Source organism: Coregonus clupeaformis, unplaced genomic scaffold (assembly GCF_020615455.1).
Source record: "Coregonus clupeaformis isolate EN_2021a unplaced genomic scaffold, ASM2061545v1 scaf0549, whole genome shotgun sequence".
In the NCBI taxonomy this organism is placed as follows: Eukaryota; Metazoa; Chordata; class Actinopteri; order Salmoniformes; family Salmonidae; genus Coregonus; species Coregonus clupeaformis.
This window is the reverse complement of record NW_025534004.1, coordinates 48,647-65,673: the sequence shown is the minus strand read 5'-3', so window position 1 is coordinate 65,673 and position 17,027 is coordinate 48,647. Positions and strand designations below refer to the sequence as shown.

The 17,027-nt window shown below is 42.5% G+C and overlaps 1 protein-coding gene across 1 annotated transcript; it reads right to left on the bottom strand.

The window, feature by feature from the left end:
* Positions 1–4,697: 4,697 nt before the first annotated feature.
* LOC121568922 (somatostatin receptor type 5-like) lies at positions 4,698–6,421 on the bottom strand. Its single transcript, XM_045215906.1, has one exon. The coding sequence runs from the start codon at positions 6,360–6,362 to the stop codon at positions 4,935–4,937; it is 1,428 nt and encodes a 475-aa protein (XP_045071841.1). The 5' UTR covers positions 6,363–6,421; the 3' UTR covers positions 4,698–4,934.
* Between the last annotated feature and the right edge of the window lie 10,606 nt (positions 6,422–17,027).

Here is a 17,027-nt window from a genome sequence, read left to right as displayed (position 1 = left end):
GGCTAGACAACCTGGACCCTTTCTTTCTAAAACTAGACGCCGAAATTGTCGCAACCCCTATTACTAGCCTGTTCAACCTCTCTTTCGTAACGTCTGAGATCCCCAGAGATTGGAAAGCTGCCGCGGTCATCCCCCTCTTCAAAGGGGGTGACACTCTAGATCCAAACTGTTATAGACCTATATCCATCCTGCCCTGCCTTTCGAAAGTTTTTGAAAGCCAAGTTAACAAACAGATCACCGACCTTTTCGAATCCCACCGTATCTTCTCCGCTATGCAATCCGGTTTCCGAGCTGGTCATGGGTGCACCTCAGCCACGCTCAAGGTCCTAAACGATATTATAACCGCGATTGATAATAGACAGTACTGTGCAGCCGTCTTCATCGACCTGGCCAAGGCTTTCGACTCTGTCAACCACCGCATTCTTATTGGCAGACTAAATAGCCTCGGTTTCTCAAATGACTGCCTCGCCTGGTTCACCAACTACTTCTCAGATAGAGTTCAATGTGTCAAATCGGAGGGCCTGTTGTCTGGACCTATTGCAGTCTCTATGGGGGTTCCACAGGGTTCAATTCTTGGGCCGACTCTTTTTTCTGTGTATATCAATGATGTCGCTCTTGCTGCTGGTGACTCTCAGATCCACCTCTACGCAGACGACACCATTTTGTATACATCTGGCCCTTCATTGGACACTGTGTTAACAAACCTCCAAACGAGCTTCAATGCCATACAACACTCCTTCAGTAGCCTCCAACTGCTCTTAAACACTAGTAAAACTAAATGCATGCTCTTCAATCGAACGCTGCTGGCACCCGCCCACCCGACTAGAATCACTACTCTCGACGGGTCTGACCTAGAGTATGTGGACAACTACAAATACCTAGGTGTCTGGTTAGACTGTAAACTCTCCTTCCAGACTCACATTAAGCATCTCCAATCAAAAGTTAAATCTAGAATCGGCTTCCCATTTCGCAACAAAGCCTCCTTCACTCATGCTGCCAAACATGCCCTCGTAAAACTGACTATCCTACCGATCCTTGACTTCAGCGATGTCATTTACAAAATAGCCTCCAACACTCTACTCAGCAAATTGGATATAGTCTATCACAGTGCCATCCGTTTTGTCACCAAAGCCCCATATACTACCCACCACTGTGACCTGTACGCTCTTGTTGGCTGGTCCTCACTACATATTCGTCGCCAAACCCACTAGCTCCAGGCCATCTATAAATCACTGCTAGGCAAATCCCTGCCTTATCTTAGCTCACTGGTCACCTTAGCAACACCCACCCGTAGTATGCGCTCCAGCAGGTATATCTCACTGGTCATCCCCAAAGCCAACACCTCCTTTGGCCGCCATTCCTTCCAGTTCTCTGCTGCCAATGACTGGAACGAATTGCAAAAATCTCTGAAGCTGGAGACTCTTATCTCCCTCACTAACTTTAAGCATCAATTGTCAGAGCACCTTACTGATCACTGCACCTGTACACAGCCCATCTGAAATTAGCCCACCCAACTACCTCATCCCCATATTGTTATTTATTTTGCTCATTTGCACCCCAGTATTTCTATTTGCACATCATCTCTTGCACATCTATCATTCCAGTGTTAATACTAATTGTAATTATTTTGCACTATGGCCTATTTATTGCCTTACCTCCATAACTTGCTACATTTGAACACACTGTATATATATTTTCTGTTGTATTTTTGACTTTATGTTTTGTTTTACCCCATATGTAACTCTGTGTTGTTGTTTTTATCGCACTGCTTTGCTTTATCTTGGCCAGGTCGCAGTTGTAAATGAGAACTTGTTCTCAACTGGCTTACCTGGTTAAATAAAGGTGAAATAAATAAAAAAGTATGTTTTCATGTTTTCTCACGGAGGCTCTCCGCACTGCTAAAGCTAACTCTCTCTCCTCTGCTCTTGTCCTTCTAGACCTGTCTGCTGCCTTTGATACTGTGAACCATCAGATCCTCCTCTCCACCCTCTCCGAGTTGGGCATCTCCGGCGCGGCTCACTCTTGGATTGCGTCCTACCTGACAGGTCGCTCCTACCAAGTGGCGTGGCGAGAATCTGTCTCCGCACCACGTGCTCTCATCACTGGTGTCCCCCAGGGCTCAGTTCTAGGCCCTCTCCTATTCTCGCTATACACCAAGTCACTTGGCTCTGTCATATCCTCACATGGCCTCTCCTATCATTGCTACGCAGACGACACACAACTAATCTTCTCCTTTCCCCCTTCTGATAACCAGGTGGCGAATCGCATCTCTGCATGTCTGGCAGACATATCAGTGTGGATGACGGATCACCACCTCAAGCTGAACCTCGGCTAGACGGAGCTGCTCTTCCTCCCGGGGAAGGACTGCCCGTTCCATGATCTCGCCATCACGGTTGACAACTCAGTTGTGTCCTCCTCCCAGAGTGCAAAGACCCTGACCCTGGACAACACCCTGTCGTTCTCCGCTAACATCAAGGCGGTGACCCGATCCTGTAGGTTCATGCTCTACAACATTCGGAGAGTACGACCCTGCCTTACATAGGAAGCGGCACAGGTCCTAATCCAGGCACTTGTCATCTCCCGTCTGGATTACTGCAACTCGCTGTTGTCTGGGCTCCCTGCCTGTGCCATTAAACCCCTACAACTCATCCAGAATGCCGCAGCCCGTCTGGTGTTCAACCTTCCCAAGTTCTCTCACGTCACCCTGCTCCTCCGCACACTCCACTGGCTTCCAGTTGAAGCTCGCATCTGCTACAAGACCATGGTGCTTGCCTACGGAGCTGTGAGGGGAACGGCACCTAGGTACCTTCAGGCTCTGATCAGTCCCTACACCCAAGCGAGGGCATTGCGTTCATCCACCTCTGGCCTGCTGGCCCCCCTACCTCTGCGGAAGCACAGTTCCCGCTCAGCCCAGTCAAAACTGTTCGCTGCTCTGGCACCCCAATGGTGGAACAAGCTCCCTCACGACGCCAGGACAGCGGAGTCACTCACCACCTTCCGGAGACACTTGAAACCCCACCTCTTTAAGGAATACCTGGGATAGGATAAAGCAATCCTTCTACCCCCCCTTACCCCACCCCAAAGAAAGAAAGAAAAAAATATATATATATTGTAAAGTGGTTATCCCACTGGCTATAAGGTGAATGCACCAATTTGTAAGTCGCTCTGGATAAGAGTGTCTGCTAAATGACGTAAATGTAAATGTAAATGTTTCTACAATACAGTGCTATTTGTATCAGTGAATGCAGTGAAAGGGACCCAAGAGTCAACAATGTAGGTGGAGTGTAATAATACACTGAGGCACTTTATGTGCTGGTCAGTGTGGTTTCACCTAATGCCTTCCTCTCCACTGGTTTATGAGGGCTTGTGGCTTTCTGATAACTCTGGTGTAACTGACTAATAATGCATATTTTGTGTGCACCTACAGTACCAGTTTCTTTTTCATGGCTTGGTGTGTGCATGATCTACAGTAGTCTTTTCCCCTGATGAACTAAACCTCTAAAGAGAACATCCACTATTTTTACATTCTGCGCTCCTTTGTTGTCCAAGTAAATATCTATGATAAAACAAATACATGTATTACACATTTAGTCATATGAATCACCTAGATGTTAGTGTCCCTGTAAAATATCAGATATTGTAGATACCATCCCTACAGTGTCGTGATTTCAGCCATTCATGCTTTTACCTTATCCGTCTATATTCTCATATCCTCTGTTTGTTCAACCTCAATGCCTTCAATGTGACTCCCCTGTCATAGCTGCCAGATAGCATTCAAAATAAAAGGAAAAAGTTGTTCTTAAAAGAAACGATCAGTGTATAGGAACTCTCTAGTTCAATAAGGTGGCCTTTCCTTCTCCTTGGGTCCTTTCAAATGGCATACTGTATAGGCTGAGTTACAGAAACCAGAGGATCAAGTGCTGAACAACAACACAACAACAATCAGCTATGTGCAACATTGGTATGCCCTTAAGCAAATGAAACACTCTCACCAGATATTCCACTTTGATATTCAGTAATACGAGGCACTGCCACTGGATGCCAAGTTGCCAACTCTTTCCAGAGCGGGAATCAAAGGTGCCCTTTTCTTACCCCATATAGCAGCATTACAAACATAACCACTGCTCATAACACACAAGCAAAAATAAAAACACAAAAAACTACAACCATCGTTTGATTTTATGCCTATCAGGGCACCTGTGTTCCTCTTTTGATTGTGCACTCCCCAGTCCTCAACAATCTAAACAAACAAGTGGTACACTCTTAGAAAAAGAGGTGCTATCTACATCAGAAGAACCCTTCTGGAACCCTTTTGGAACCCGTTTGGAACCTTTTTTTCTAAGAGTGTAGGGCCATTGTGTTGGCGTGGGATAGAAGCTACACAAGGTGCCTTCTTTTTCTACTGTCCTCTGTTCCTCCAGCTAAGGTGTAGCGAGGTGAATGACTATGATATAAAAGTGACGCTACATTCATCTATATAGAATTGATTGTCACATTGTGTAGTAAAAATGTAACACAATTACAATCACATATGTCAGATAAGTTTGGATAAAGGCACACACATTATGTACATACAGTGATCATGTGGTAAAACATATAAACACAGATTGAAATTATACAAATATCTTCAGAAACAAACTAGTTCATATATTATATACACCGTTTTACAGGCAGGATCAAGTCATTGTAACACAAATTCCATTGGCTTGATGCAGAGTTCAAATGCTCTCAGCCCATTGATCAGAAATGTAGCAATAAATTATGAAAGGTGCTGTGTCCTTGCAGAGTGCTTCTCTTCTCTATATGTGTATAGCTCTGGACATGTAAATAGAGGCGCACTTTAGTGTGGCTCTTTCCATAGACATTACATGAATGCTACAAAATGTTAGTGCAAGTTCCCTCAGGTAACTGACTTCAGAGACAGTTATTTTACATTACAGGTAGCTTATCTCCAGTGAGGTGTTCTTCTCCACTGGCTCCTCTGGCAGTGGTTTGACACTCCCATTTGTGTTTCCATTATGCAGGGATGCTGGAGGCCCCAAGCCTTTCTCACCAATGTCCCCAGCTTTGGCTTTCCCTTCTGGGGATGCCACATGCTCAGATGCCCCTGGGGCTGGCACCTTGGGTGTTAACAGGGCCTGGGAACTCTCAGGATGTCCGTTCCCATTCTGGGCGATCCTACAGATCTCCGTCATCTCTGTGACGTCCTCCCTGTCTTCGTCATCTTCCTCCTCCTCATCTCGTACGACCCTCCTCAGGCTCTCTCGGGGCTTCAGCACCCTCCCCTTCTCCTCCTGCTGCTGCTGGCGCTCTGTCAGGTCGTGGCTCTCCACCTTGCGTGAGGAGCGACACAGGGCCTTGCGGAAGCCCCGCTTAAAGTTTTCCGAAAGGAAGCCGTAGACGATGGGGTTGGCGCAGCTGTTGGCGTAGCCCATTACCACAACAAAGTAGTAGAGGCCCTGGTACTCTGATGGCAGAGACACCAGCAGGTTGAGGATGTTGAGGGCGTAGAAGGGCAACCAGCAGAAGACGAACACGGCCACCACGATCACCACCATGCGTGTCACCTTGCGCTCTGACTTCCTGCGCTTGGTGGATGTGGCGTGGACCTTCTTGCCAGAGCTGCGGATCTTGAAGACGATGAGCAGGTAGCAGAGGCAGATGATGAGGAGCGGGCAGAAGAAGCCCACTGTGGACGTGTAGATGATAAAAGCCGCCCGCCAAATGTCGGCTGGCCGAGGCCAGGAGATATTGCAGGTGCCACCCGTCTTGTGGACGTTGGCGAAGATTACCACAGGCAGGACCACCAGGAAGGAGATGGCCCACACTGTGCCGTTGACCATCTTTGCCACCTGGGGCCGCCGCCACTTGGAGGAGCGTATGGGATGGACCACTGCCAGGTAGCGGTCGATGCTCATGACGGTCAGGCAGAAGATGGAGGTGAACTGGTTGATGGAGTCCACGGTCATGACCAAGCGGCACATGAAGGAGCCAAAGGGCCAAAACTGGAGGGTGTTCTGGACAGCCAGGAAGGGCAGGCCCAGCATGAAGAGCTCATCAGCGATGGCCAGGTTCAGGATGTAGATGTTAGTCACAGACTCCGTCTTGGAGTAGTGCAGCACAATGTGGATGACCAGGCTGTTGCCGCCCAGGCCGATGACGCAGACGATGATGTAGATGAGTGGGATGAGGACCCCTGCTACACTGGGACCTGATGACATCTCTGGGCTGGTTGTGTTGGTGGAGTTGGTGCAGTTGAAGAGGGTGTCATTGAGGAGGGTGTCATTGCATAGTAGCAGAGAAAGGGGGAGGTTGGGGTAAGGGCCGGGGACTGTGCTGTTCTCCCACATGTCCTCTGCCATCTCTGAGGGGGCAGTGAGCAGACGTCCAGGCAGGAGAGATGGAGGACCAGGGGGATGTCTGTCTGTCTCTCTCAGATCCCACCCATCTGTCCTGTGGAGAGACCAGAAAGACTTATTAAGCTGAGGAGATCTTTCATATCTCATCCTTTATCGAGAAGCATCTGTAGCTCAAAGGAGAGAAGGAGAGACACAAATTAAAAGGGACCTTAAAAGGGATGTGCCAGACAGCGTCTTTATGTCTGTTATACCTCTTTCAGGGCCAAGGCACAATAGCAGCCAGACAATACGTGATTGAGGGTTTTTCAAGCCGGCTTTAATTCAGGTGAAAGCCTTGTTTGGTAAATGAGGTACATGAGAGAATAAGACGTCAGTGTCTGGCTGTGTGAAAAGCTGCTGTTGAAACACGTCTCAAGACAAATGAAGAGTTGGAGAAAACAAAGAGAGTTTAAGATTAAACAAAACAGGGAGAACAGAAAAGAGCATGTGGCGGAGGTTAAATGAAATGATAAGAATGAAATGATGAAAAAGGACACCCAAATGTCACTAGTTACGCAGCCCGGCATGAGTCAGACAGGAAACAATTAAGGCCAGACGAGGAAAGAGGGCACGTGGAGAAATTGACCAGGCCGCAACACCTGTGTTTGGCTTCTCTTTGAGGCTATTGACCCCTCAGACAAATTAAACAGAGTGTGTTCCCACACACAGCCCCCGCTGGAGCTAATCATTTACATTTTATTAGTAACTAGGTACTCTGGGGCGGCACAGACCTCTGTGTGCAGCTCTTCTGCCAACACATACCTTGTCATCCGTGTGTATGTATGTGTGTGAATGTAAATATGGAGTGTGTGTATGTGTGCACAGTTTGTGTGAGAGGAGAGAACGCTAAGGTAAACTCAAAGGCTTTGGAGGGCCCTTTTCGTATCTGGCTGTGGAGTCGCAATGCCACGCTGGGTAAACATCCACTGCTGATGACGTGTAGGGGTTCTGGAACAAATTAACACCTGGCTTTCTCTCTCTATCCATCTCCCACCATCGTACTGTGTAGATCCCATGAAAACACAGACAGGAATGACCCTGGATTCATGTTAATGTCTTTATGTTAAGAAGCTGTAACAGCAATGTATATAGTTTTAAATCACTTGCAAAAATGTGACCAGTTTTTTTTATTAAAGAGGAGATTATGTATTGTTTAACATAATGACCTGGGTCAAGCAGGTCATCCTTTGTCCCTTGTGTCATAGGTACCATCATCACGAGAGAGGTATTTGTTCAGCAATGGATGTACTGAACTACAAAATGGACACATACACATGAATTCTAGGGACTTCCCACTGGGCAAAAACTGTCATTTAAAAATATAAAATGTGATAACTTTGGATTTGCAAAACGTTATCAACATAAGGGAATTTAGTCTTTTTTTCACCCAACTTTTAACCTAAACCCAATGTCATGGTGCAATTTTTTGTTGATTTCACGTTGAATTCACGTTAGTTGACAACTCAACCAAATATAAATCTAAAATAGTTGTTGAACGGACATCTGTACCAAGTGGGTTAGAACATGTCATATCTATCACCACAGTTAAATGTAATCCCATATTGCATATTATCATGGTTTTAAGATCTACTAGTTTCTGTCCCATGAAATATGCATAATACTATTTCTGGAAATGTAATTGAATTCCTTTTTTTAAGGAAAATAAATCCCTACTTATAATAGCACAGAACTGTTTTCTCAGTTCACTAAAAGGTTATCATCACTTCAAAATCTGGCTGCTGAAGTGAGGTAGAATCAAAGCAGGCTTTCTGCCTCACTGAAGCTCAGGTTCTGATCTGAGGGAGCTACATGAAGAAAGACCAACTGTGAAAGTGTATAGGCACGTGAAAGATAAACAGATGTTTTAGGAGTTGAAGATAAATATTATACAGTATATACACTGAGTGTACAAAACATTATTAAAACCTTTCCATGACAGACTGACCAGGTGAATCCAGGTGAAAGCTATGCTCCCTTATTGATGTCACTTGTTAAATCCACTTCAATCACTGTAGATGAAGGGGGGAGACAGGTTAAAGAAGGATTTTTAAGCCTTGAGACAATTGAGACGTTTATTGTATATGTGTGCCATTCAGAGGGTGGTAGTAGGCGCAGCGGGTGGTGTCAAGAACTGCAACGCTGCTGGGTTTTTTCACGCTCAACAGTTTCCTGTATGTATCAAGAATGGCCCACCACCCAAAGGACATCCAGCCAACTTAACACAACTGTGGGAATCATTGGAGTCAACATGGGCCAATATCCCTGTGGAATGCTTTCGACACCTTGTAGAGTCCATGCCCCGACGAATTAAGGCTGTTCGGAGGGCAAAAGGGGGGGTGCAACTCAACATTAGGAAGGTGTTCTTAATGTTTTGTACACTCAGTGTATATTTCTTACATTTTTCATTTTGACTAGGAGCATTTTCTATATTCTAAATTGTTTGATTATTTTCACGCTAGGTACATACATTTACCATCCTCCAACATTGGTGCTGTTTTCCCCGAGCTGCATAGACACCAGGGAGAAGGAATGCATTGGGATTGCTGACATAAATCAAACAGAACCAAATAAAGGGCACACATGACAGGCTAACAAGATCACGCTTTTTTGTCTTTGTTTTTTTTTATCACTCTGAAGTCTTCAGCTCCACATGGAGAAGAGAGGGAAGCCACTGCATTTCTCTTTATCCTTAGGTTATGAACATAACATTGTCACTAATGACAGGATTTCCTTCAGTTATTAACATATTGTTAGTGGAATGGTCTATGCACGATGGGACAGTTTTTCTCTGAAGGTTCTCTCTTATCTCCAGCATTTCTCTTCTCTGCACTGAGCAGCTCAGGACCTGTGGGCCAGCCTTTAAAAAAAATGACTATTACATTTACAAATTGGGGTTCTGAGCTGGTCAGGGTACCATGGGGAAGGCAGGCATAAAGCATAAATGCAGAACACACATGTCTTTTAATCAATGTCCTTCTCTTTTACTGCCACTCGGGAGCCATTTGTCCAGTGAACAAATATTTCTGAATGAGCCTGGCCAGTCAGTGCGGCAGTGCGGAGCTGCTTTGGGAAAAGAGACGCAAAAGCTAAGTGACTACTCCAGACCCGCATCCACGTAATCAGCCCTCTAAGCCAGATCAATTGTGTTCCATAGCTGGGAAGAACAGAAGACACATGCCTCTTAGAGATTATCAATAATGCACATGCACATACACAGTTTATTAGGTACACCCATCTAGTACTGTGTCGGACCGCCTTTGCTTCCAGAACAGCCTGAATTATTCAGGGCATGGAAACAATGCTCAATTGGTATCGAGGGACGCAACGTGTGCCAGGAAAACATTCCCCATACCACACCACCGCCACCAGCATGTACCGTTGACACCAGGCAGGATGAGGCCATGGACTCATGCTGCTTACACCAAATCCTGGGATTCGTCGGAACAGGCAATGTTTTTCCATTCCTCAATGATCCAGTGTTTGTGTTCGCGTGCCCACTGGAGCCGCTTCTTCTTCTTCGACGATCATACCATGCTGAAAGTTGCTTAGGTCACTTGTTTTTCCCATTCTAACGTTCAGTCAAACAGCAACTGAATGCCTCGATGCCTGTCTGCATGCTTTCTATAGCAAGCCACGGCCACGTGACTCACTGTCTGCAGGAGCGAACCATTTTAGTGAATGGGGTGGTGTACCTAATAAACTGGCAACTGAGTGTATATTTCCGGAGGCGCTTTCATTTTACTGTCATGAGGATATGTTGCTATGGCAAGGTTATTGAGGGACAGGGAGTGCTCTCATTTTATTGGGCATGATACAAATGGGACGACAATAACAACAACAAAAAATAGCAATTCAATGTTTTTTGCCACCTGCCACCCAGTCCTGCTCTTGGCTTCTTCATGCTCTTTGATACAGCTGTTACAGCCTTTGATGCCAGTCTATTTTGATGCTCTTCGATTGGTCGAGGGCCTTGACTCAATGCTGAGCACTCTCTGTCATTTCTCCTCTTTGCCCATCTGAGATAATGGATACAACATGAAGTTCATAGAGATGAAGGTCCCTTCATTAATAATTTATAAACAGTTTGTAGAGTTTACTTACCATTTATTAATCATTGTTCCTATATTTCTAAATGTCAATAAGCAATCCCTAAATAGTCATTTACACATTTATAAACACTATTCTAAATGATTTATTCATGATTTATTTGATAATTAATAAGGTGTTTGATCATAGTATGTTCACAATTTGTAAATTATGAATAATGTACTACTAATGTACTTATAAACCAGTTATAAAGGAGTTATTGTCAACTCATAAGATTATTTATAAGGATTTGTTAATGGCTGACTAATGGTTTGATATTTATAAACATATTTATATATAGTGCCTTCAGAAAGTATTCACACCGCTTGACTTTTTCCACATTTTGTTGTGTTACAGCCTGAATTTAAAATGGATTAAATTAAGATGTATTTTCACTGGCCTACACACAATACCCCATAATGTCAAAGTGGAATTATTTTCACAAATGATTTACAAATTGAAAGCTGAAATGTCTTGAGTCTAAATGTATTCAACCCCTTTGTTATGGCAAGCCTAAAGAAGTTCAGGAGTAAACATGTGCTTAATAAGTTGCATGGACTCACTCTGTGTACAATAATAGTGTTTAACATGATTTTTGAATGACTACCTCATCTCTGTACCCCACACATACAATTATCTCTAAGGTCCAGTAGCGGTGGGTGGGTAAAATCACTGGGGAAGCCAGAAAAGAAAAGCCATATTACAACCTACTGTATGTGTTGTGATAATTGCGTTGTTTGCTCTATAACCTGTTAGTTAATAAAGTATGCCTTGTGGCCGTGATATATAGGCCTAAGGCCTAGACAAAAAAAAGACACAGTGGCAGAATAAATTCAACCACACCTTTGTTTCATCACAAAACTGGAGAGCAACCTCTGTCCGGTGAAGTCCACAAAGCATATTGTATGTAGAACTATTTAGTCCAATCAATGTAACCTAAATATGACGTGGCTGTCCATGGTTCTGATTTATGTGTGTGTGTTGACTCACCCTACTTGTAGAGAAACGTCAATGCCATCCTCCTCTCTTTAATATTGATGAAACATCTATGTCCTAGGCTACCTGGCTAAAATGCTTGCTCGCTAGCCTAACTTCCTTTCATGGGCAATGTTAGCTAGTTAACATTAACCTTCTACAACTAGCTACATATTGAACTTCCATCCTCTCTGGCTGGGGGCACAATGTATGAATTTATGGTTGGATCAGAATCGCCGTTATAATCATTGGCCAGTATGGAGAATTAAGTTAAACCACAAGTACAAATCCTTATCTCCATCCATGGCTAATTTAGGAATGTGCCAATTTTAGCTAGCTAGTTAGCCACTGGAGGACAACAACACAACAAGATGCAACAATTCAAGTTGTTTCTGTTAATGACGTATTGCTCTCGATGTGATGTGAATGGACTGAAGCCAAATCCAAATTGGCTTCCATTGAGACTTTGTTTTGGTGCGCCAGGACCATTCACGGTTGTGCTCACTCAGTTTAGCTCAACACTGATTGGCTATTATTTTATACGTTTTTTTAATCAAGGGAGGCCAAATTCTGGCTTCCTTTGCATTCAATGCTACGGGCGGCAACAATGTCATACACTGTTTGACCAGACAGCATCAGATAGATGGCCTACACATACAGAGACAGATGGGCGCTGTTTCGCTCGCTCTGATGCTTTCTCCGGTGAGATACATTCAGCCTCTTGCGAATTGAAGGAAAATTATGAAACACAGAGAGACGAAAGATAAATTATTTTATATGTTTTTTTCTTGGAACATTTTTGGGGGAAGCCACTGGTTAGGTCCCTCAGTCAAGCAGTGAATTTCGAACACAGATTCCACCACAAAGACCAGGGAGGTTTTCCAATGCCTCACAAAGAAGGGCACCTATTAGTAGATGGGTAGAAAAAAAGCAGACATTGAATATCCCTTTGAGCATAGTGAAGTTATTAATTACACTTTGGTCACTTCCTAACTCAGTTGCCGGAGAGGAAGGAAACCGCTCAGGGATTTCACCATGAGGCCAATGGTGACTTTAAAACAGTTACAGAGAAAACTGAGGATGGATCAACAACATTGTAGTTACTCCACAATACTAACCTAATTATCAGAATGAAAAGAAGGAAGCCTGTACAGAATAAAAAATATTACAAAACATGCATCCTGATTGCAACAAGGCACTGAAGTAATACTGCAAAACATGTGGCAAAGCAATTAACTTTTTGTCCTGAATACAAAGTGTTACGTTTGGGGCAAATCCAATACAACACATTACTGAGTACCATCTCCATATTTTCAAGCATAGTGGTGGCTGCACCATGTTATAGGTATGCTTATAATTGTTAAGGACTGGGGAGTTTTTAAGGATACAAAAGAAACAGAATGGAGCTAAGCACTGGTAAAATACTAGAGGCTTTCCACCAGACACTGGGAGATTAATTCACCTTTCAGCATGACAATAACCTATAACAAAAGGCCAAATCTACACTGGAGTTGCTTACCAAGAAGACAGTGAATGTTCCTGAGTTACAGTTTTGACTTAAATCTACTTGAAAATCTATGGCAAGACCTGAAAATGGTTGTCTGGCAATGATCAACAACCAATTTGACAGAGCTTGAAGAATTTTGAAAAGAACAATGGGGCAAATGTTGCACAATCCAGGTATGGAAAGCTCTTAGAGACTTATCCAGAAAGATTCACAGCTGTAAATGCTGCCAAAAGTGGTTCTATAAAGTACTGACTCAGGGGTGTGAATACTTATGTAAATGGTATTTCTGTATTTCATTTTCAATAAATGTGCTAACATTTCTAAAAACATGTTTTCACTTTGTCATTATGGGGTATTGTGTGTAGATGGGTGAGAGAAAAAATATCAATTTAATCCATTTTGAATTCAGACTGTAACACAACTAAATGTGGAATAGGTCAAGGGGTATGAATACTTTCTGAAGGCACTGTATATCATGAATGGGATATTTAGGAATTCTTAATGAGTGCATTTATAAATGTGAGTAGGTCTACATGCACTTACTAATACCTCAGTTGATGATTAATGTAGATGCTTATAAACCATTTACTAATTATTAATCAACTATTTTGCAGCCCCTAATCTAAAGTGTGCTACTTTTATAAACGTTTCATAAATGACTTGTTACTCCCCAAAAGCTGATCACATTTGTAGATAGTACCTGACACTCCACCAATGGCTAAAAATAACCTAAAACATGCAATGGTAAAAGAAGAAGTACACAATAAAAGGACATATAAGACATTTTTGAAAATTAAAAACAGAGTATCTCCAGAATACATTTTATTGCATGAACTTGAACAATTTCAGTTACATATTTCATAAGCTTCATAACTGCAGCCATTAACAAAGAACTGATAAATCACAAGTGATCATCAACTTCGGGAACTTGCAGTTGAACCAGAAGCACAGTGCTATATTGCCGCTGAACACTAGAATAGCCGGGCCTCGACGATTCAGTTTATTTCTAAGAATCTCAGATCAAATGCTGATAATAGCTGTCTGTGGGAATAAAGACTCTCAGCTGTTATTTGGTCCCATTAACTGGATGACTAGACTGGGAAGATGTAGAACACCCTCCTTTGCTTTCCTGGGAGGTATAATCACTGCTTCCTTGAACTGTTCTTTTCTGTTCTTTTTGCCTGCTGGCATTTGACGATAAAGCCATTTAGTTTTTAATTAAGTATCAGTCTTACCGCAAAAGTGGAAGAGGAAAGTGGAAGGGGGAGAAAGTAAGGAACTTGTCTGTCGGCCTTGCATTAAAGAACATAATTGGTTAAGGAAAACTGTGATAAATAAAAAAGTATATCAGTTTCACTTAAGGACCAAAGGATTGACAGCCCTCCCATATAGATTGCAAAATAGTTGGGAAGAGATTTTTGACGTACCGATCCCATGGCATAATGTTTATGAACTGACACGCAAAACGACACCGGATTCAAAAATTAGAATCTTTAAATTTAAATTATTATATAAAATTCTTGCTACCAATAGAATGTTATTTATATGGGGGATACAATCTTCCCAGCTCTGCAGATTTTGCTGTGAAGAGACAGAATCATTAGATCATTTGTTTTGGTTCTGTCCATTTATAGCTTGTTTTTGGACACAGGTCCAGGATTGGCTAAAGGATTGCAATATTTACCTGGAGCTAACCTTGCAGAGAGCATTACTGGGTGATCTGAAAAGTCATAGTCAATCGATCAATAATATAATAATACTTTTAGCAAAAATGTTTATTTTTAATTCACAATCTGTAGAAGCAATGAGAATAGAAAGGTTCAGAACGTTTGTAAAACATCACAGTACGGTTGAAATATATATGGCAAATAGAAATCCTATATGGATGGTGTTAAGAGATAGATGGGAGGTATTGAATGGAGTTGAAGGATGGGACTAATAACAAATAACAACAAATAATAACAAAGATAGCTAATAATGTAAGCATACTGTGTCCATAATAAGTAAATAGGTTGTATGTTGTGAGCTTTTGGGAAAGAGCACAGTTAGAAAGATATGGCATATAGAAGCAAACCGGATGGACATCATGAAAATGATCGGAGAGGTTGAGAGTAGAAGAAGTTCAGGAGCAAAAAAAAATATATATATATATATAATAGAATTATTGTAAAATTGACTGTGTCCATAAGGTGTAGATAGTAAGTATAGGCCGGAAGTAGAGGCCTGGGCATTGTTGTTCACTAATTTACTCCAAGTAGGGAAAGGATGGCGGGGTTGAAAAGTAATAAAGGGGAGTATATATATAAAAAACACGGGGGATTGGAAGTGATGCAGACAATTACATTGATAGAAGTTACAATCTATCTGCAATATTAAGCTGATCCATCACCCCCCCCAAAAAAAAAGGATCAGTCAAAACATTTTTTACCCAATCTAATCTTGCCCTTCAAACAGAAAGCAATCTCAAAGATTCTTGCCTCATAAATATCTATCTTGTTTTTCCATGTCGTGCCACTGTCAGAGTCAATAAAAGCTGATGATTTAGCAGCCACATTGTTTGAGGAAATAAGGGAACTGAACACAATTACGTATCTATCAGTACAGAAAGACTTCGGTGTCCTAGCTAACCATTTTCACCAATCAGAAAGCATTCAAGCACAAATTGGCCAAAAGATTCTCCTGCCAGATAGGTGATCACAACACACTAACTAATCCAACTAGCACTGCATTACTCCGAACATATAGTACTGGGCTTATGTTTTGGCACTTAATCTGTTTTTACTGTAAAATGTATTACATAAAGGACAAATAAATAAATGATCACTCTTGTGAGGTAAAAATAGCTGTTGTGACAAGTTGTTGAGATAGTTGGTGGCAAAGATAACCTGTAAACCAACACAGTCTTAGCAGACAGGCCTCTTGATAAAAGCCTTGTTTTACCCATATGGGCCAATCAGTTAATTAGTCGGTATGGGAAACACTACTTAGATAGCCAATATATCCATTCCTTCAGACAGGGTCAACTCCACCCACAACACCCCTCACATAGCCTGGTTTGCTTGAGCCAACTCCTCTCTTGTATGGGTCAAAGTCAAGTACCATCATACTGTTGTAGGATCTTAATTTGATCACCCTGTTGCAGGAGATCTTTCCTGCAATGCAATACATTTTTTACTTGTAGTGTATTTGAGGTTTAAAAATACTTTTGAAATTTGTAATTTCCACTTTGAAATTTCAAACTTGATTTTCAAAAATGTCCATTAATTATAATCCACATAATAATCCACATTTCCTGTTGCTGCAGGATTACTTTCCTGCTGTAGCAAACTGGCTCAAATGGAGATCCTACATCTGTACATAACCACCATGTATGGCTTGGACACAGCATTCGAATCAGTCTCCTTCAGTGTTGAATGCAAACAGGACCACGTGAGAACCAAGGTCATAGTCATTGCCATGCAAAGATGTTTACATACCTTATCTGCTTCCATCTTTCTGCCATCATCTAAAAATCCCATCCCAACAGTCACAGAACTAAGACACTGCTCTACTGACACAACTCATAATATACCCTCTTAGAAAAAAAGGTGCTATCTAGAACCTAAAAGGGTTCTTCGGCTGTCCCCATAGGAGAACCCTTTGATGAACCCTTTTTGGTTACATGTAGAACCCTTTCCATGGAACCCAAAAGAGTTCTACCATTCATTGTTCTCTTATTACAACAAACATCATTGGACCACCTACAGAAGTTCCTAACATGGTGTGTTTGTACCGTATGGACTATAAATGCCACATGACCACACATACTGAGTGTGCATGTGTGTGGGAGGTGCCAGATTCAATGGGTGGGGAAGTGTTTGTGTGTGTGTGTGTGTGTGTGTGGCAAGCTGCTGGGAACCCAGATTTCCCATCTGAGCGAGGTCCCACCCACTCCCATATTCAAATCTGCCAGGAGGCCTTGAATAAATTAAGGAGTGATGATGCAGCATGTCTATAATTTTATTTTTGATGATTTATTAATGTTATTATTTTTATCCTCCTCTCTCTCCAGAGCCCGCAGA

Coding starts and splice junctions, on each gene's coding strand:
- LOC121568922 (XM_045215906.1), bottom strand. CDS start 6,362: ATGGCAGAGGACATGTGGGAGAACAGCACAGTCCCCGGCCCTTACCCC.